General features: G+C 54.7%; 1 protein-coding gene across 3 annotated transcripts in view; it reads right to left on the bottom strand.

The window, feature by feature from the left end:
* SMYD3 (SET and MYND domain containing 3) overlaps positions 1–7,086 on the bottom strand; it is a 1,114,514-nt gene extending 1,107,428 nt beyond the window's left edge. For all 3 annotated transcript variants that reach the window (XM_075339604.1, XM_075339603.1, XM_075339605.1), the window contains exon 1: positions 6,859–7,086. In XM_075339604.1, coding sequence (XP_075195719.1) covers positions 6,859–7,025 — 167 coding nt within the window. In that variant the 5' untranslated portion in view covers positions 7,026–7,086. The remainder of the gene's footprint in view (positions 1–6,858) is intronic.
* Positions 7,087–22,939: the final 15,853 nt, after the last annotated feature.

Genomic DNA, 22,939 nt, shown 5'->3' on the forward strand with positions numbered 1-22,939 from the left:
CCGTGACATATACTTCTGGCCACATTTCTGTTTTGATGTGTCCGGCCTCAGTCAATTAATTTTCATTGAGCCAGGTCATGCATGTCTGTTCAGCACGTGACCACATCTATGTAAATCGCATACTTGCAGCTTCGTAATCTCCCACTCTCACCGCCGGCACTAGATAAGCCTGACAGCATGCAGTGTGCACACTGTGAGAATTCAGAAGTCAGCAGTCAGATAGCGTGACACATAGAGTAAAGGGGGCTTTACACGCAACGATATCGTTATTGTTTTATCGTCGGGGTCACGTTGTTAGTGAATCATGTTGTTGTTACATGAAATAGCAGTGTTGGGGCTCTATTGCATTGATCAATTCAGTAGCTAAATTTCTCTTGATTCACATGTTCATGGCAGTAATGCAGATTCCATTTTTCACATTTTCACTCTTACATATAGCTATTGGATTTTTCAAGTCAGTATTCACACAGCAGTTTCTGCTATTTCATGTATTCCCCTTACATAGTCACTGGTGTGCATACCTTATCTCCCCATAGTGATGTTTTTTTAGGTTTTTGCACCCAGTTCGGACTTAGAATGGTGTTCCAAACATTATTCCTATTTATCAGCTGATCACCGGCAGCTCCTGCAGCGATCGGACAGGAGCCAGCACGTAAGTGTGTAGAGTTTTGTTTTTTGTTTTCTTTTCACTGATGCATCAGCTGATTGTATAAACAGCTTTTATACAATCAGCTGCTGTGTCATGTGATTCAGGCCATTGAACCTGACACATCATCTAATCGCTTTGCCTTCCAGCAAACCGATCAGATAATATTGGATCTGGATTGGACGGCGCAGGACCCTTGACCCAGGATTACTGCGGAGGGGGGTTCTTTATTTCAATAAAGATGGAGTGACTAATTGTGTTGTGTTTTATTTCTAATAAAAATATTTTTCTGTGTTGTGTTTTTTTTATTTTATCTTTACTAGAAATTCATGGTGGCCATGTCTAATATTGGCGTGACGCCATGAATTTCGGGCTTAGGGCCAGCTGATAATATAAAGCTAGCCCTAACCCCATTATTACCCAGCAAGCCACCCGTCACCATGGCTGTTGGAAGAGTTGGATACAGCGCCAGAAGATGGCGCTTCTATGAAAGCGCCATTTTCTGGGGTGGCTGCGGACTGCAATATGTAGTGGGGGTGCCCAGAAAGCTTGGGCACTCTGCACTGCATATTCCAATCACCAGCTGACTAGTTGTACCTGGCTGGACTCAAAAATTGGGCGAAGCCCACGTCTTTTTTTTATTTTATTTCATGAAAGTCATGAAATAATTAAAAAAAAAGGGCTTCGCTATATTTTTGGTTCACAACCGGGTACAAATTGGCAGCTGGGGGTTGAGGGCAGCCTGTACCTGCCTGCTGTACCTGGCTAGCATACAAAAATATGGCGAAGCCCATGTCATTTTTTTGGGGGGCAAAAAACTCCTGCATACAGTCCTGGATGGAGGATGCTGAGCCTTGTAGTTATGCAGCTGCTGTCTGCTCTACTGCATACACTATTGGATGAAGCATGCTGAGCCTTGTAGTTCTGCAGCTGTCAAAATCCGCATAGTGCGCACAGCATTTTTTTTCCCATAGGTTTTGCTGGTGAATCACTGCAGAGATGTTATGAACGTTTTCTGCAGCAAAACATGCAGCAAATACGCGGCAAAAACCGGCAAGTGCGCACAGAGCCTTACACATATATACAGTGACTGTTACACATATATATACAGCCTGCGGTCATCGCACCCACATATATACACTGACTGTTACACATACAGTATACGTTGTATGGCACTGTATGGTGGCTCAGTAGTTGGCACTGTATGGTGGCTCTGTATGGTGGCTCTGTATGGTGGCTCAGTAGTTAGCACTGTAGGTGGCTCAGTAGTTGGCACTGTATGGTGGCTCTGTATGGTGGCTCAGTAGTTGGCACTGTACGGTGGCTCAGTAGTTGGCACTGTATGGTGGTTCAGTAGTTAGCACTGTACGGTGGCTCAGTAGTTGGCTCTGTATTGTGGCTCTGTATGGTGGCTCAGTAGTTAGCACTGTATGGTGGCTCTGTATGGTGGCTCAGTAGTTGGCACTGTATGGTGGCTCAGTAGTTGGCACTGTATGGTGGCTCTGTATGGTGGCTCTGTATGGTGGCTCAGTAGTTGGCACTGAATGGTGGCTCTGTATGGTGGCTCAGTAGTTAGCACTGTACAGTGGCTCTGTAGTTGGCACTGTATGGTGGCTCAGTAGTTGGCACTGTACGGTGGCTCAGTAGTTGGCACTGTATGGTGGCTCAGTAGTTGGCACTGTACGGTGGCTCAGTAGTTGGCTCTGTATGGTGGCTCAGTAGTTGGCTCTGTATGGTGGCTCAGTAGTTAGCACTGTAGGTGGCTCAGTAGTTGGCACTGTATGGTGGCTCTGTATGGTGGCTCAGTAGTTGGCACTGTACGGTGGCTCAGTAGTTGGCACTGTATGGTGGCTCAGTAGTTAGCACTGTACGGTGGCTCAGTAGTTGGCTCTGTATTGTGGCTTTGTATGGTGGCTCAGTAGTTAGCACTGTATGGTGGCTCTGTATGGTGGCTCAGTAGTTGGCACTGTATGGTGGCTCAGTAGTTGGCACTGTATGGTGGCTCTGTATGGTGGCTCTGTATGGTGGCTCAGTAGTTGGCACTGAATGGTGGCTCTGTATGGTGGCTCAGTAGTTAGCACTGTACGGTGGCTCTGTAGTTGGCACTGTATGGTGGCTCAGTAGTTGGCACTGTATGGTGGCACTGTATGGTGGCTCAGTAGTTGGCACTGTACAGTGGCTCACTAGTTGGCTCTGTATGGTGGCTCAGTAGTTAGCACTGTACGGTGGCTCTGTAGTTGGCACTGTATGGTGGCTCAGTAGTTGGCACTGTATGGTGGCACTGTATGGTGGCTCAGTAGTTGGTACTGTATGGTGGCTCTGTATGGTGGCTCTGTATGGTGGCTCAGTAGTTAGCACTGTACGGTGGCTCAGTAGTTGGCACTGTACGGTGGCTCTGTAGTTGGCTCTGTATGGTGGCTCAGTAGTTGGCACTGTACGGTGGCTCTGTATGGTGGCTCTGTAGTTGGCACTGTAAAACACACACACACACACGAACGTGGACGGGGATAGCGGAGGGAGGGGCTTTCATTACAGATGGTAACGGCAGGGGGCTGGTGAGAGCAGAGGGAGGACACACACACACTGGCGACAGCTAGAACGGGGCTGGGGACAGTGGAGGGAGGGACTTTCATTACAGACGGTAACGGCAGGGGGCGGGGGCTGGTGAGAACAGAGGGAGGAAGGGAGGGGGTGTCCTCGGTAACGGGGGGAGGGGAGGCGGCCAGGACTCACATCCCGGCGGTTGACAGGTGTAAAGTGAAGAAAAAAGCATGGCTTGAATCTCCACACAAATGGCGCTTGCTTTCCACTGTCTGCTGTGATCTGGACAGCCCAGGGGGCGCGTCCAGGTCACAGCATACGCCCACTGTAACATTACACATAGCGTCGGATAGCGACCACTATTCTCTATGCACAGGGGCTGCCATAAAGGAGTGTGTAACTGTTGTTACACACACAGCAAATTCAACATGGCCCCCAGTGCATACAGTAAAATTAGAATAACAGAAAAAGTAAATAAGCTACGATTTTCATTTTGTATTAAAAATACTTGATTTCAGAATCACTATTTTTAATACAAAAATAAAAAAACACGATACAGTCCCTTTAATGAGCTTCAAGAGGTAGTCACTGGAAATGGTTTTCACTTCACAGGTTTGCCCGGTCAAGTTTAATAAGTGGGATTTCCTGCCTTATAAATGGGGTTGGGACCATCAGTTGTGTTGTGCAGACGTTTGGTGGATACACAGCTGATAGTCCTACTGAATAGACTGTTAGAATTTGTATTATGGCAAGAAAAAAGCAGCTAAGTAAAGAAAAACGAGTGGTCATCATTACTTTAAGAAATGAAGGTCATTCAGTCCGAAAAATTGGGAAAACTTTGAAAGTGTCCCCAAGTGCAGTGGCAAAAACCATCAAACGCTACAAAGAAACTGGCTCACATGAGGACCGCCCCAGGAAAGGAAGACCAAGAGTCACCTCCAGAGGATAAGTATATCCGAGTCACCAGCCTCAGAAATCGCAGGTTAACAGCAGCTCAGATTAGAGACCAGGTCAATGCCACACAGAGTTCTAGCAGCAGACACATCTCAGAGACATTGTGCAGCAGGCCTTCATGGTAAAATAGCTGCTAGGGAACCACTGCTAAGGACAGGAAACAAGCAGACGAGACTTGTTTGGGCTAAAGAACACAAGGAATGGACATTAGACCAGTGGAAATCTGTGCTTTGGTCTGATGAGTCCAATTTTGTGATCTTTGGATCCAACCACCATGTCTTTGTGCGACGCAGAAAAGGTAAACGGATGAACTCTACATGGCTGGTTCCCTCCGTGAAGCATGGAGGAGGAGGTATGATGGTTTGGGGGGTGCTTTGCTGGTAACACTGTTGGGGATTTATTTGAAACTGAAGGCATACGGAAACAGCAGGGCTACCATCTTGCAGTGGCATGCTATTCCATCCAGTTTGCGTTTAGTTGGACCATCATTTATTTTTCAACAGGACAATGACCCCAAACACACCTCCAGGCTGTGTAAGGGCTATTTGACTAAGAAAGAGAGTGATGGGGTGCTACGCCAGATGACCTGGCCTCCACAGTCACCAGACCTGAACCCAATCGAGATGGTTAGGGGTGAGCTGGACCACAGAGTGAAGGCAAAAGGGCCAACAAGTGCTAAGCATCTCTGGGAACTCCTTCAAGACTGTTGGAAGACCATTTCTGGTGACTCCCTCTTGAAGCTCATCAAGAGAATGCCAAGAGTGTGCACAGCAGTAATCAAAGCAAAAGGTGGCTACTTTGAAGAACCTAGAATATAAGACATATTTTCAGTTGTATCACACCTTTTTGTTAAGTATTTCATTCCACATGTATTAATTCATAGTTTTGATGCCTTCAATGTGAATCTACAGTTTTCAGAGTCTGGAAAATAATGAAACTCGCAAAGGGCTGCTTCTCACTTGCGAGTTTCTCGCAGTAGAGCAATGCGAGAAAAACTCGCATTGTAATCGGACACATGTTAGTGAATGATTCAGCTCTCATCTGCGATTTTTTTCTCAGTCCAAATCGGACTGAGAAAAAAATCGCAGCATGCTGCTTTTTTGCGAGTTTCTCGCACCATTTGTCCCAATGATTCCCTATGGAAGGGGATTAAAAGTAGGATCACACACGCGCACCAGCGTTCACATTTGCAAGTGTGGCAGTAACTTCGCTCATTAAATATTCAACAGATGAATGTGACAGCACATTCCCATAGGTTAATTAAATGACACATGTGTATTAGCTTTTATATAATTAAGATGTTGCATGAAACTAGCATCGCAAACGCGACACACGCGCGAGCAAAACGCATCACACTTGCGTTGCACTCGCACCTAACGTGAACTAAAATCAGCTGAGTATTTTTCACCCCAGTCGGACCGATTTTACTCGCATAGATGTGTTTCCACCCAAAAAAGCAGCATGCTGCGATTTTTTTCTCAGTCCGATTTGGACTGAGAAAAAAATCGCAGATGAGAGCTGAATCATTCACTAACATGTGTCCGATTCCAATGCAAGTTTTTCTCACATTGCTCTACTGCGAGAAACTCGCAAGTGAGAAGCAGCCCTAAATGTTTTACAGCACGTCTCGTGCTCTCGGTGAGCATGCTGCGATTTCACCGAGTCTCAGCTCTCGCACCCCCATGCAATCCTATGGGAGCGAGAAAAAAGTCAGAATCCGGGTGGCATGCGCATGTCACACGGATCCTGACACTTGCATACCGCGTCACACTGGTACCGGAGGAATCTCCAGTAATACCAGGCCTGGCCGCGGTTACATGCACTGAACCCCGGAGCTGTCCCCTGAGCTCCAGAGTAAAGCCTGAACAGCGAGCGGCGAGTGATGGATTCCCCGGCGATTGCTGTTCAGGTCAGCACAGCTGCAGACAGGCCGGGGTGATCTCTGGAGCTCAGGTGACAGATCCGGGGTTCAGTGCAGGTAACCGCAGCCAGGACTGGTATTACTGGAGATTCCTCCCGTAGACCGTCTGACGCGGTATGCATAAACACTCACATAGCACCCGCATGACGCTCGCATGTCATACGGATGCTATGTGAGGAAAAAAACACACACTGTACACAGACCACACGCAGGACATACACAGGACACTCCACTCACATTTGTAGCCGAGTGTCGCTGTGAATTTGTAAACGCAAGTGGAGAAGAGCCCTTTGTATGCCTCACGCGAGTCTCGCAGCGGTATCACCCGACACGGCCTGGCGCTCTCCGCACACGAGCACCTCAGCTACATGGAAATACATGGACCTGACCCGCTCTCGGAAGGAGACTGCGTGCCGTGCCGGGTGATACCGCTGCGAGACTCGCACGAGCCATGCACAAGTGGATCTCCGGCCTATCAGGGGATACTGTTTATTATTACCACTTGTCAATAGCCAATATTTAGAAGATGAAGGGAAAATATTTCTGGTGGCAGAAGAATGGTCATTATGCGCAGGAAACCATACATGTGCTTATAGTGTGAGCGCTGGTCTCCTCCATGCGCACATTATTATCCCATCCACAGTCCTTATTTGATTTCCTTGTAAGCTGCGTCTGTGACACTGAACATACGGAGCATCACAAGCTAATGACAGGCGGAGTCAGGAAGGACAGAGGCCCCGCCCCCGGGCTCTCATTGGCTGCCTGCTAGTAGCTATACATAAGACCAGTACAGTACCTGCGCAGACAGTGGTCGCACACGGGATCTCCTCGGAAGCTTCTCCTGCAGGTGGTGTACACGAAGGGCTCTGCGCACGTCACCAATTCTCCCACGGCGATGTGTCTGGCGGCCCGCAGGCCATTACCCTTCCCGGGGCTCAGGAATTTCTCAAAAGTTCCCGCCATTGTGCAAACTAGCTGTCAATGCTTTCCAATGTGCGTCCCCGCCACGGACCCTGCGTGCTCGCGCCTGCGTATTGCAAAGTGTTCTGCACGAGGCGTGGTCAGGAGCTTTGGTGAGCGGAAGCTCGTGCCGCCGTGCTTGTCTGCGTTGTTCCGTGCTGCCCCGCCGCCCCGGCTGTCAGTGTTCCGTGCTGGCCTGACAGCCCGTGCACACCAGTCGCTACATGATGCCCCTGCACACCAGTCCCTACATGATGCCCCTGCACACCAGTCGCTACATGATGCCCCTGCACACCAGTCCCTACATGATGCCCCTGCACACCAGTCCCTACATGATGCCCCTGCACACCAGTCGCTACATGATGCCCCTGCACACCAGTCCCTACATGATGCCCCTGCACACCAGTCCCTACATGATGCCCCTGCACACCAGTCGCTACATGATGCCCCTGCACACCAGTCCCTACATGATGCCCCTGCACACCAGTCCCTACATGATGCCCCTGCACACCAGTCCCTACATGATGCCCCTGCACACCAGTCGCTACATGATGCCCCTGCACACCAGTCCCTACATGATGCCCCTGCACACCAGTCCCTACATGATGCCCCTGCACACCAGTCCCTACATGATGCCCCTGCACACCAGTCCCTACATGATGCGCCTGCACACCAGTCGCTACATGATGCCCCTGCACACCAGTCCCTACATGATGCGCCCGCGGTCCTGCACACCAGTCGCTACATGATGCGCCTGCGGTCCTGCACACCAGTCCCTACATGATGCGCCTGCGGTCCTGCACACCAGTCGCTACATGATGCGCCTGCACACCAGTCCCTACATGATGCCCCTGCACACCAGTCCCTACATGATGCCCCTGCACACCAGTCGCTACATGATGCCCCTGCACACCAGTCCCTACATGATGCCCCTGCACACCAGTCCCTACATGATGCCCCTGCACACCAGTCCCTACATGATGCCCCTGCACACCAGTCCCTACATGATGCCCCTGCACACCAGTCCCTACATGATGCCCCTGCACACCAGTCCCTACATGATGCGCCTGCACACCAGTCGCTACATGATGCCCCTGCACACCAGTCCCTACATGATGCGCCCGCGGTCCTGCACACCAGTCGCTACATGATGCGCCTGCGGTCCTGCACACCAGTCCCTACATGATGCGCCTGCGGTCCTGCACACCAGTCGCTACATGATGCGCCTGCGGTCCTGCACACCAGTCCCTACATGATGCGCCTGCGGTCCTGCACACCAGTCCCTACATGATGCGCCCGCGGTCCTGCACACCAGTCGCTACATGATGCGCCCGCGGTCCTGCACACCAGTCCCTACATGATGCGCCTGCGGTCCTGCACACCAGTCGCTACATGATGCGCCTGCGGTCCTGCACACCAGTCGCTACATGATGCGCCTGCGGTCCTGCACACCAGTCGCTACATGATGCGCCTGCGGTCCTGCACACCAGTCCCTACATGATGCGCCTGCGGTCCTGCACACCAGTCGCTACATGATGCGCCCGCGGTCCTGCACACCAGTCCCTACATGATGCGCCTGCGGTCCTGCACACCAGTCGCTACATGATGCGCCCGCGGTCCTGCACACCAGTCGCTACATGATGCGCCTGCGGTCCTGCACACCAGTCGCTACATGATGCGCCTGCGGTCCTGCACACCAGTCCCTACATGATGCGCCTGCGGTCCTGCACACCAGTCCCTACATGATGTGCCTGCGGTCCTGCACACCAGTCGCTACATGATGCGCCTGCGGTCCTGCACACCAGTCGCTACATGATGCGCCTGCGGTCCTGCACACCAGTCCCTACATGATGCGCCTGCGGTCCTGCACACCAGTCGCTACATGATGCGCCTGCGGTCCTGCACACCAGTCGCTACATGATGCGCCTGCGGTCCTGCACACCAGTCCCTACATGATGCGCCTGCGGTCCTGCACACCAGTCACTACATGATGCCCCTGCACACCAGTCGCTACATGATGCCCCTGCACACCAGTCACTACATGATGTGCCTGCGGTCCTGCACACCAGTCGCTACATGATGTGCCTGCGGTCCTGCACACCAGTCCCTACATGATGCGCCCGCGGTCCTGCACACCAGTCCCTACATGATGCGCCTGCGGTCCTGCACACCAGTCGCTACATGATGCGCCTGCGGTCCTGCACACCAGTCCCTACATGATGCGCCTGCGGTCCTGCACACCAGTCGCTACATGTTGCGCCTGCGGTCCTGCACACCAGTCCCTACATGATGCGCCTGCGGTCCTGCACACCAGTCCCTACATGATGCGCCTGCGGTCCTGCACACCAGTCGCTACATGATGCGCCTGCGGTCCTGCACACCAGTCCCTACATGATGCGCCTGCGGTCCTGCACACCAGTCGCTACATGATGTGCCTGCGGTCCTGCACACCAGTCGCTACATGATGCGCCTGCGGTCCTGCACACCAGTCCCTACATGATACGCCTGCGGTCCTGCACACCAGTCGCTACATGATGCGCCTGCGGTCCTGCACACCAGTCCCTACATGATGCGCCTGCGGTCCTGCACACCAGTCGCTACATGATGCGCCTGCGGTCCTGCACACCAGTCGCTACATGATGCGCCTGCGGTCCTGCACACCAGTCCCTACATGATGCGCCTGCGGTCCTGCACACCAGTCGCTACATGATGCGCCCGCGGTCCTGCACACCAGTCCCTACATGCTGCGCCTGCGGTCCTGCACACCAGTCCCTACATGATGCGCCTGCGGTCCTGCACACCAGTCGCTACATGATGCGCCTGCGGTCCTGCACACCAGTCCCTACATGATGCGCCTGCGGTCCTGCACACCAGTCCCTACATGATGCGCCCGCGGTCCTGCACACCAGTCGCTACATGATGCGCCTGCGGTCCTGCACACCAGTCCCTACATGATGCGCCTGCGGTCCTGCACACCAGTCGCTACATGATGCGCCTGCGGTCCTGCACACCAGTCCCTACATGATGCGCCTGCGGTCCTGCACACCAGTCCCTACATGATGCGCCTGCGGTCCTGCACACCAGTCGCTACATGATGCCCCTGCGGTCCTGCACACCAGTCCCTACATGATGCGCCCGCGGTCCTGCACACCAGTCGCTACATGATGCGCCTGCGGTCCTGCACACCAGTCCCTACATGATGCGCCTGCGGTCCTGCACACCAGTCGCTACATGATGCGCCTGCGGTCCTGCACACCAGTCGCTACATGATGCGCCTGCGGTCCTGCACACCAGTCCCTACATGATGCGCCTGCGGTCCTGCACACCAGTCCCTACATGATGCGCCCGCGGTCCTGCACACCAGTCGCTACATGATGCCCCTGCACACCAGTCACTACATGATGCCCCTGCACACCAGTCCCTACATGATGCCCCTGCACACCAGTCACTACATGATGCGCCTGCGGTCCTGCACACCAGTCGCTACATGATGCGCCTGCGGTCCTGCACACCAGTCGCTACATGATGCCCCTGCACACCAGTCACTACATGATGCCCCTGCACACCAGTCACTACATGATGCCCCTGCACACCAGTCGCTACATGATGCGCCCGCGGTCCTGCACACCAGTCCCTACATGATGCGCCTGCGGTCCTGCACACCAGTCGCTACATGATGCGCCCGCGGTCCTGCACACCAGTCGCTACATGATGCGCCTGCGGTCCTGCACACCAGTCGCTACATGATGCGCCTGCGGTCCTGCACACCAGTCCCTACATGATGCGCCTGCGGTCCTGCACACCAGTCCCTACATGATGCGCCTGCGGTCCTGCACACCAGTCGCTACATGATGCGCCTGCGGTCCTGCACACCAGTCCCTACATGATGCGCCTGCGGTCCTGCACACCAGTCGCTACATGATGCGCCTGCGGTCCTGCACACCAGTCCCTACATGATGCGCCTGCGGTCCTGCACACCAGTCGCTACATGTTGCGCCTGCGGTCCTGCACACCAGTCCCTACATGATGCGCCTGCGGTCCTGCACACCAGTCCCTACATGATGCGCCTGCGGTCCTGCACACCAGTCGCTACATGATGCGCCTGCGGTCCTGCACACCAGTCCCTACATGATGCGCCTGCGGTCCTGCACACCAGTCCCTACATGATGTGCCTGCGGTCCTGCACACCAGTCCCTACATGATGCGCCTGCGGTCCTGCACACCAGTCCCTACATGATGCGCCCGCGGTCCTGCACACCAGTCGCTACATGATGCGCCTGCGGTCCTGCACACCAGTCCCTACATGATGCGCCTGCGGTCCTGCACACCAGTCACTACATGATGCCCCTGCACACCAGTCGCTACATGATGCCCCTGCACACCAGTCACTACATGATGTGCCTGCGGTCCTGCACACCAGTCGCTACATGATGTGCCTGCGGTCCTGCACACCAGTCGCTACATGATGCGCCTGCGGTCCTGCACACCAGTCGCTACATGATGCGCCTGCGGTCCTGCACACCAGTCCCTACATGATGCGCCTGCGGTCCTGCACACCAGTCCCTACATGATGCGCCTGCGGTCCTGCACACCAGTCGCTACATGATGCGCCTGCGGTCCTGCACACCAGTCCCTACATGATGCGCCTGCGGTCCTGCACACCAGTCGCTACATGATGCGCCCGCGGTCCTGCACACCAGTCGCTACATGATGCGCCTGCGGTCCTGCACACCAGTCCCTACATGATGCGCCTGCGGTCCTGCACACCAGTCACTACATGATGCCCCTGCACACCAGTCGCTACATGATGCCCCTGCACACCAGTCACTACATGATGTGCCTGCGGTCCTGCACACCAGTCCCTACATGATGCGCCCGCGGTCCTGCACACCAGTCCCTACATGATGCGCCTGCGGTCCTGCACACCAGTCGCTACATGATGCGCCTGCGGTCCTGCACACCAGTCCCTACATGATGCGCCTGCGGTCCTGCACACCAGTCGCTACATGTTGCGCCTGCGGTCCTGCACACCAGTCCCTACATTATGCGCCTGCGGTCCTGCACACCAGTCCCTACATGATGCGCCTGCGGTCCTGCACACCAGTCGCTACATGATGCGCCTGCGGTCCTGCACACCAGTCCCTACATGATGCGCCTGCGGTCCTGCACACCAGTCGCTACATGATGTGCCTGCGGTCCTGCACACCAGTCCCTACATGATGCGCCTGCGGTCCTGCACACCAGTCCCTACATGATGCGCCTGCGGTCCTGCACACCAGTCGCTACATGATGCGCCTGCGGTCCTGCACACCAGTCCCTACATGATGCGCCTGCGGTCCTGCACACCAGTCGCTACATGATGCGCCTGCGGTCCTGCACACCAGTCGCTACATGATGCGCCTGCGGTCCTGCACACCAGTCCCTACATGATGCGCCTGCGGTCCTGCACACCAGTCGCTACATGATGCGCCTGCGGTCCTGCACACCAGTCGCTACATGATGCGCCTGCGGTCCTGCACACCAGTCGCTACATGATGCGCCTGCGGTCCTGCACACCAGTCCCTACATGATGCGCCTGCGGTCCTGCACACCAGTCGCTACATGATGCGCCCGCAGTCCTGCACACCAGTTGCTACATGCTGCGCCTGCGGTCCTGCACACCAGTCCCTACATGATGCGCCTGCGGTCCTGCACACCAGTCGCTACATGATGCGCCTGCGGTCCTGCACACCAGTCCCTACATGATGCGCCTGCGGTCCTGCACACCAGTCGCTACATGTTGCGCCTGCGGTCCTGCACACCAGTCCCTACATGATGCGCCTGCGGTCCTGCACACCAGTCCCTACATGATGCGCCTGCGGTCCTGCACACCAGTCGCTACATGATGCGCCTGCGGTCCTGCACACCAGTCCCTACATGATGCGCCTGCGGTCCTGCACACCAGTCGCTACATGATGTGCCTGCGGTCCTGCACACCAGTCCCTACATGATGCGCCTGCGGTCCTGCACACCAGTCCCTACATGATGCGCCTGCGGTCCTGCACACCAGTCGCTACATGATGCGCCTGCGGTCCTGCACACCAGTCCCTACATGATGCGCCTGCGGTCCTGCACACCAGTCGCTACATGATGCGCCTGCGGTCCTGCACACCAGTCGCTACATGATGCGCCTGCGGTCCTGCACACCAGTCCCTACATGATGCGCCTGCGGTCCTGCACACCAGTCGCTACATGATGCGCCTGCGGTCCTGCACACCAGTCGCTACATGATGCGCCTGCGGTCCTGCACACCAGTCCCTACATGATGCGCCTGCGGTCCTGCACACCAGTCGCTACATGATGCGCCCGCGGTCCTGCACACCAGTCGCTACATGCTGCGCCTGCGGTCCTGCACACCAGTCCCTACATGATGCGCCTGCGGTCCTGCACACTAGTCGCTACATGATGCGCCTGCGGTCCTGCACACCAGTCCCTACATGATGCGCCTGCGGTCCTGCACACCAGTCCCTACATGATGCGCCCGCGGTCCTGCACACCAGTCGCTACATGATGCGCCTGCGGTCCTGCACACCAGTCCCTACATGATGCGCCTGCGGTCCTGCACACCAGTCGCTACATGATGCGCCTGCGGTCCTGCACACCAGTCCCTACATGATGCGCCTGCGGTCCTGCACACCAGTCCCTACATGATGCGCCCGCGGTCCTGCACACCAGTCGCTACATGATGCGCCCGCGGTCCTGCACACCAGTCCCTACATGATGCGCCCGCGGTCCTGCACACCAGTCCCTACATGATGCGCCTGCGGTCCTGCACACCAGTCGCTACATGATGCGCCTGCGGTCCTGCACACCAGTCCCTACATGATGCGCCCGCGGTCCTGCACACCAGTCGCTACATGATGCGCCTGCGGTCCTGCACACCAGTCCCTACATGATGCGCCTGCGGTCCTGCACACCAGTCGCTACATGATGCGCCTGCGGTCCTGCACACCAGTCGCTACATGATGCGCCTGCGGTCCTGCACACCAGTCGCTACATGATGCGCCTGCGGTCCTGCACACCAGTCCCTACATGATGCGCCTGCGGTCCTGCACACCAGTCCCTACATGATGCGCCCGCGGTCCTGCACACCAGTCGCTACATGATGCCCCTGCACACCAGTCACTACATGATGCCCCTGCACACCAGTCACTACATGATGCCCCTGCACACCAGTCCCTACATGATGCGCCTGCGGTCCTGCACACCAGTCCCTACATGATGCGCCCGCGGTCCTGCACACCAGTCGCTACATGATGCGCCCGCGGTCCTGCACACCAGTCCCTACATGATGCGCCCGCGGTCCTGCACACCAGTCCCTACATGATGCGCCTGCGGTCCTGCACACCAGTCCCTACATGATGCCCCTGCACACCAGTCACTACATGATGCGCCTGCGGTCCTGCACACCAGTCGCTACATGATGCGCCTGCGGTCCTGCACACCAGTCGCTACATGATGCCCCTGCACACCAGTCACTACATGATGCCCCTGCACACCAGTCACTACATGATGCCCCTGCACACCAGTCGCTACATGATGCGCCCGCGGTCCTGCACACCAGTCCCTACATGATGCGCCTGCGGTCCTGCACACCAGTCGCTACATGATGCGCCCGCGGTCCTGCACACCAGTCGCTACATGATGCGCCTGCGGTCCTGCACACCAGTCGCTACATGATGCGCCTGCGGTCCTGCACACCAGTCCCTACATGATGCGCCTGCGGTCCTGCACACCAGTCGCTACATGATGCGCCTGCGGTCCTGCACACCAGTCGCTACATGATGCGCCTGCGGTCCTGCACACCAGTCGCTACATGATGCGCCTGCGGTCCTGCACACCAGTCCCTACATGATGCGCCCGCGGTCCTGCACACCAGTCGCTACATGATGCGCCTGCGGTCCTGCACACCAGTCCCTACATGATGCGCCTGCGGTCCTGCACACCAGTCACTACATGATGCCCCTGCACACCAGTCGCTACATGATGCCCCTGCACACCAGTCACTACATGATGTGCCTGCGGTCCTGCACACCAGTCGCTACATGATGTGCCTGCGGTCCTGCACACCAGTCGCTACATGATGTGCCTGCGGTCCTGCACACCAGTCGCTACATGATGCGCCTGCGGTCCTGCACACCAGTCGCTACATGATGCGCCTGCGGTCCTGCACACCAGTCCCTACATGATGCGCCTGCGGTCCTGCACACCAGTCGCTACATGATGCGCCCGCGGTCCTGCACACCAGTCGCTACATGATGCGCCTGCGGTCCTGCACACCAGTCCCTACATGATGCGCCTGCGGTCCTGCACACCAGTCCCTACATGATGCGCCTGCGGTCCTGCACACCAGTCACTACATGATGCCCCTGCACACCAGTCGCTACATGATGCCCCTGCACACCAGTCACTACATGATGTGCCTGCGGTCCTGCACACCAGTCGCTACATGATGTGCCTGCGGTCCTGCACACCAGTCCCTACATGATGCGCCCGCGGTCCTGCACACCAGTCGCTACATGATGCGCCCGCGGTCCTGCACACCAGTCGCTACATGATGCGCCTGCGGTCCTGCACACCAGTCCCTACATGATGCGCCTGCGGTCCTGCACACCAGTCGCTACATGTTGCGCCTGCGGTCCTGCACACCAGTCGCTACATGATGCGCCTGCGGTCCTGCACACCAGTCCCTACATGATGCGCCTGCGGTCCTGCACACCAGTCGCTACATGATGCGCCTGCGGTCCTGCACACCAGTCCCTACATGATGCGCCTGCGGTCCTGCACACCAGTCGCTACATGATGTGCCTGCGGTCCTGCACACCAGTCGCTACATGATGTGCCTGCGGTCCTGCACACCAGTCCCTACATGATGCGCCTGCGGTCCTGCAGACCAGTCGCTACATGATGCGCCCGCGGTCCTGCACACCAGTCCCTACATGATGCGCCTGCGGTCCTGCACACCAGTCGCTACATGATGCGCCCGCGGTCCTGCACACCAGTCACTACATGATGCGCCTGCGGTCCTGCACACCAGTCGCTACATGATGCGCCTGCGGTCCTGCACACCAGTCGCTACATGATGCGCCTGCGGTCCTGCACACCAGTCGCTACATGATGCGCCTGCGGTCCTGCACACCAGTCCCTACATGATGCGCCTGCGGTCCTGCACACCAGTCGCTACATGCTGCGCCTGCGGTCCTGCACACCAGTCCCTACATGATGCGCCTGCGGTCCTGCACACCAGTCGCTACATGATGCGCCTGCGGTCCTGCACACCAGTCCCTACATGATGCGCCTGCGGTCCTGCACACCAGTCCCTACATGATGCGCCCGCGGTCCTGCACACCAGTCGCTACATGATGCGCCTGCGGTCCTGCACACCAGTCCCTACATGATGCGCCTGCGGTCCTGCACACCAGTCGCTACATGATGCGCCCGCGGTCCTGCACACCAGTCGCTACATGATGCGCCTGCGGTCCTGCACACCAGTCGCTACATGATGCGCCTGCGGTCCTGCACACCAGTCGCTACATGATGCGCCTGCGGTCCTGCACACCAGTCCCTACATGATGCCCCTGCACACCAGTCACTACATGATGCGCCTGCGGTCCTGCACACCAGTCGCTACATGATGTGCCTGCGGTCCTGCACACCAGTCCCTACATGATGCGCCCGCGGTCCTGCACACCAGTCCCTACATGATGCGCCCGCAGTCCTGCACACCAGTCGCTACATGATGCCCCTGCACACCAGTCACTACATGATGCGCCTGCGGTCCTGCACACCAGTCGCTACATGATGTGCCTGCGGTCCTGCACACCAGTCCCTACATGATGCGCCCGCGGTCCTGCACACCAGTCCCTACATGATGCGCCCGCAGTCCTGCACACCAGTCGCTACATGATGCGCCTGCGGTCCTGCACACCAGTCCCTACATGATGCGCCTGCGGTCCTGCACACCAGTCGCTACATGATGCGCCTGCGGTCCTGCACACCAGTCCCTACATGATGCGCCTGCGGTCCTGCACACCAGTCGCTACATGATGCGCCTGCGGTCCTGCACACCAGTCCCTACATGATGCGCCTGCGGTCCTGCACACCAGTCGCTACATGATGTGCCTGCGGTCCTGCACACCAGTCCCTACATGATGCGCCTGCGGTCCTGCACACCAGTCCCTACATGATGCGCCTGCGGTCCTGCACACCAGTCGCTACATGATGCGCCCGCGGTCCTGCACACCAGTCCCTACATGATGCGCCTGCGGTCCTGCACACCAGTCGCTACATGATGCGCCTGCGGTCCTGCACACCAGTCGCTACATGATGCGCCTGCGGTCCTGCACACCAGTCGCTACATGATGCGCCTGCGGTCCTGCACACCAGTCGCTACATGATGCGCCTGCGGTCCTGCACACCAGTCGCTACATGATGCGCCTGCGGTCCTGCACACCAGTCGCTTTGATGCGCCTGCGGTTTTGCACACCAGTCGCTACATGATGCACCTGCGGTCCTGCACACCAGTCGCTATGATGTGCCTGCGGTCCTGCACACCAGCCAGTGGAGTTGCTTTCTACCCCAGAACAGCAGTATGTCCCCTATTATTAATGTGTAGTATTCTAGGGTTATCCATACCTAGACACCCCTTTATGATTACGTATTAACCCTCTCCTCCTGGATCGGTTCCGCTCTGTTGATGGTGGGGCTCGTGTGACACCATTTTGCTTTGGGAGTCCTGCAGTTTGTGGCCACTATTGCTGCTGCGCTCTTCCGCTTGTCTGACATTCATCTGGGTGAGGTGAGCGCAGGAGGCAATAGTGGCCACTAACCTCTGGGCTTCCAGGGCATAGTGGTATCACTGGGACGGCATAGGTGAGAATATGTTACTTACATCTACAAGGGTGAATACTTACCTGGTGGTCCAGGTAATGAGTAACCTTTTAATTGTAGGGACCTGTTTATATGCAAAGACCTGTGTATTCCAGTACCATCAGGTATTGGGACAGGAAAGCTGCTGAGTGTGCACATGCCTTGGCCGCCACCTGTTTATAGTGCATAAGGGCGGGTCAACCCAAGGTGGTCATGAAGCTCTTTGAAGACTGAGCGTCCTGGTATCGGAACTGAATATGAGTAGGCCTGTATGAAGAGCAAGCTCAGAAGACCTGGTGGTTGGGTTAGGTTTTCTGATCCACGCACAATCTGTGCATACAGCGATGTGACACTGTCCCGAGTGTGGGAGGAGACTCACACAATCCCGGAGGAGAACATCCAAACTCCCTGCAGACGTCCTTTGTGGGATTTAAAGGGAACCTGTCACCTAAAATATGCGTTCTGAGGTATCAGCAGACGCATATGTGCCCTAATTACACCTCCCTACCCACTACCTATCCCTGTGTTATAAAATTGTATAATATGAAAGTAATAAAAAAACGTTTTATTACCTTCATATTTCGTATGTAAATAGCAGGGAATGTGGACACGGGCGGCGCCTTGCCCTATGGACGTCTGCATATTTCCGTGGTATCACGCCCCTGTGGGCGTGATACCATGGAGCAACGTCACCATCGCTCATTTTATCCTGCGCACATTGCAGCAGGCTTCTTTTTCGGGTGTTCAATTGCCGGCTTCAGTATCTCCCACCTTCTCCAAGAGGTTACCAAACAAAAATTCTCCTTCTCAAGGCATGGCACACAATTTGGACTAGGAGTATCCTGGCCATCCCTTCAACCACAGCGATCGCCTTTCTGAATTGGATAAAGCCGCCAACAGCCTAAAGGTATCTGCTGATGTATCCGCCAAGAAGGCAGCAGCACCTTTAGCCCGAGGTATGGCAGCTAGGATCCGATTGCGAGGGGCGTCTTCATTGATCTTGTCCTCCAATTGTTGCAGCCAGACCATTAAGGATCTGGCAACAAAGGTGCCTGCTACTGCCAATCTAAGTGCCTTTGCAGACGTCTTCCAGGCTGATCTCCGGTAGGTATTAGCTTTTCTATCGAGCTAATTCTTCAAACTACCAAGATCCTCAAACGGCAGGGAAGACTTTTTCATGGTCTTGGCTACTGCCACATCAATCTTGGTACAATGATCCCACAGGTTGGAATCTTCCTCCTGAAAGGAATATTTCTTCTGAAACAGGAAGGGAAGGTAAAATCTGTTATCAGGTCTTCTCCATTGCTCCTTCACTATTTTTTAAATTTTGTTCTTGGACTGGGAAGGAACGCTATTTTTTATGTTCTAGTCCCCTGAACATTAAATCTTCCAGGGACTCCGGCCCTCTGGCCTCCACCAGACCCATAGTGGATCTGACAGCCTCCACTAGGTGGTTGACCTCGGCTGCTGGAAAACGTGGTATGTAGTGATGAGCGAGTATGCTTGTTACTACTCGGTACTCGCACGAGTATCAATGTACTCGGGATACTCGGCGGGGACCGAGTAATCTCGCGATACTCGTGCTGTACTCGTGGTCTTCATGTTGGCGCTCTTTTTACAGCCATCCCTTATGCAGGGATTGGCTGGCAGACCACTGCAATGCCACAGCCCTGTTGTGGAATTGCAGTGATTGGCCAGCCCGCACAGCGTGACCGTGCCTTTAGCCCGACACTTCCCCGCTCGGCTACGGCCCCTCCCGCACTCCACTCCGCGTGTATATATATATATGCACGCTTACACACACACGCACGTTTCTTTTTTTTAATTTACAGTTTTATGGTTTCTACATGCTGCCGGGGGTCATTTCAGAATAATACTCGGGTCTCCCATAGGATAACATTGGGCTCGGTGCTCGGGCCGAGTACACGAGTATTTTGAGATGCTCGGCCCGAGCCTCGCGCTCCCGAGCATTTTAGTACTCGCTCATCACTAGTGGTATGACCTCAAGATCTTCCTCAGAAGATGAAGGAGAGGATGAAGAGGAACTTGAGGCTGAATCGGAGGTCTCTCCAGACTCCTGGTCCTGTACTCAGGTCTTGCTGGAGGATTTCTTCACTGCTGGCTGGGAAAAACTCTTAAGGGACTCCCTGATTTCTGCTTTTATTACTTCCTTAAGAGTGGAAGCAAAGGCTATTGTTCTCTGGATGCAAGATCTGCATAATTTCTTCTGGCTTTCCGAAGGCAAGGGGGACCTACACAAGGGACATTCCCTGTTTTTAACCTTGGCTGTTCTCTTCCTAGGTTTATCCTAAGTGACACAGGAAGACAAAAATAGAGAAAGAAAACTCCCATTAATGGGAATAGTATCGGAGGTCACTTACTACCCGCAGAATCATACGGTACCGGGTCAGTAGGTTGAGTGGTGTTCTGGGGACGCCTGCGTGAGTCCATTGACCTCTGGTCAGGCCGCACACCACTGGAGTGACTACCTCCACTTTCTCGATGTTGCAACTGCTTCTGTGGCTGCTGTTGATGACGCTGCTTCAGGATTCTCTCCTTATGATCTTCCATGGTGGACACAGAGGAGGCAATGAGCAGCCGATACTGCCTTCCATGCTCCTTTATCCAGCTGGAGCAGTAGTGGTGGGCAGCGCCATCTTCCCGCCTCCTGCGCATGGGCAGAAGCCGCTTCCGGTTCCTGCTGATGTCACATCCACCGCCAGCACCCAGAACTTCCCCCGGCGCAAACTCCTGCAGGTACAGCCACGGGCGCCAAGCAGGAACGCAGGCACAGGCAGACACGTCCGGCATGTTGAATTGCAGAGACCGCACACGAGCACAGAGCATTAACACAGACCCGGAGGAAGACAGGGCGATTCCTACAGGGACAGCCAACGGGCGCCGAGCAGGAACGCAGCCTCGATCTTCGTCTGAAGCACTCTCGGAGCAGGTATGCCAGACACACGGGAAAATAGTCCACCTCTGGGACGCTTTCAGAGCTGAGGCCGGAAATGCAACCAGTACTCCAGTCAGCTCTCAACCCCAGGACCTGCGTCCTTCACCATGGCAACGCCACAGCTCTTCTGGGTCTCCCACCCTGGGACAGGAAACCAAACTGATGTGGTGGAGAGTAGAGTTGAGCGCGGTTCGAGGTTCTCCAGTTCTAGGCTCGAGTGATTTTGGGGCCTGTTCTAGATCGAACTAGAACTCGAGCTTTTTGCAAAAGCTCGATAGTTCTAGAAACGTTCGAGAACGGTTCTAGCAGCAAAAAAACAGCTAATTCCTAGCTGGCTTTCCGCTGTAATAGTGTAAGTCACTCTGTGACTCACACTATTATGACATTTCAGTGTATAGTGTGCGTGAACAGCGCCTTCAGATCACTCCTGTTTGTATAATGGCGATCGCCATTTTTTTTTTTTTTTTTCCTTGTCTTCCTTCCCTAAGCGCGCGCGTGTAGTGGGGCGGGCCATTATGTCAGCCAATCCCAGACACACACACAGCTAAGTAGACTTTTAGCCAGAGAAGCAACGGCATGTGTGATAGGATGTCCATGGCACATGTCCCTGCATTATAAAACCGGACATTTTCCTCCAGGACGCCATTATCTGCCTTCTGCGTCCTTGGTGTCAGACATCACTGGCGCAGCTCCGTCCTGAGTCCTATCGCTGATACAGCTGTATGCGCTCCATACACAGCGCTGGACAGCATAGGGATAGTACTTTCCATCAGTCCTTTTAAGGGCTCGTACCGGCAGGGTCAGAGCCATAGGTGACAGGTCCTGAAAACAGAGACAGCGTCTGTGTAGCTAAGGTCAGGGATTTCGTCGCTGCATTTCCCCATTAGGAGGGAATAGAAAGGCAGGCTTCCATTCCTCTACCCAGAACCCCACAATCCTGGCACTGTACCCCCCTGTCCTCTGCACACTCCAACTCATTATAACTAAGCCATTATATTAGCAAACACTCAGTGTACCTAGTGGCATCCTAAACGTGGCTATTGGACTTTGCTATAGTCCCACTAGTGCAAAGATATTTGCAGCACGTCTGCCTGCATTGCACACTCCAACTCATAACTAAGCCATTATTCTAGCAAACACTCAGTGTACCTAGTGGCATCCTAAACGTGGCTATTGGACTTTGCTATAGTCCCACTAGTGCAAAGACATTTGCAGCACCTCTGCCTGCATTGCACACTCCAACTCATTATAACTAAGCCATTATACTAGCAAACACTCAGTGTACCTAGTGGCATCCTAAACGTGGCTATTGGACTTTTGTCTAGTCACACTAGTGCAAAGACATTTGCAGCACCTCTGCCTGCATTGCACACTCCAACTCATTATAACTAAGCCATTATACTAGCAATTGATGCTGCCAGTTTAAGGGCCGTAGTTGCATTGTCAGGGATATTTATTCTTTATTATTCTGCTGTTAATAAAGCTAGACCACCGCTGCAATCTACACCACCTCTCAATTTTTACTACCACATTTTAAGTGCACAATCTTGTCGCAATCAACATGAGTGGCAAAATGACAGATGCTGGTGGAAAGGGGAAGAGGCGTGGTGGAAAAGGGAAAAAAGGGTTTGTCCGTGGGGAAGGTGGCAAAGCTCCATTATCATCTGCTGAAGAGAGACCATCTACCAGCAAAAGTAAGATAAAACAAAAAGCCAGCACTAAATGTGCACTTCAGCACTAAACATTCCAAACTGTACTTATTATAAAAAGTTTTTGAGATTTTTGGCAAAAAATTGCAATTTCTTGAGCTGCCTCGCCACGTCACGGCAAATCTCATTTGAGGCAGTCCTACACTAAAATATTTTTATAAAATGTGCCATACGGCCTCACATATGAATAGTAGAACTGCTCTTAGCAGCACTCACCTGGTCTATTTCAATCCCGTACCCATGACTGAGTCATGGCTGTGGGCGGTACAGGTCCAAGCAAATGCTGCATGAAGTAAATAGCCTGTGGACAAGGCCTGATGACTTAATGTGAACAGTCACCAACC

The sequence above is a fragment of the Anomaloglossus baeobatrachus genome, chromosome 3 (assembly GCF_048569485.1).
Source record: "Anomaloglossus baeobatrachus isolate aAnoBae1 chromosome 3, aAnoBae1.hap1, whole genome shotgun sequence".
In the NCBI taxonomy this organism is placed as follows: Eukaryota; Metazoa; Chordata; class Amphibia; order Anura; family Aromobatidae; genus Anomaloglossus; species Anomaloglossus baeobatrachus.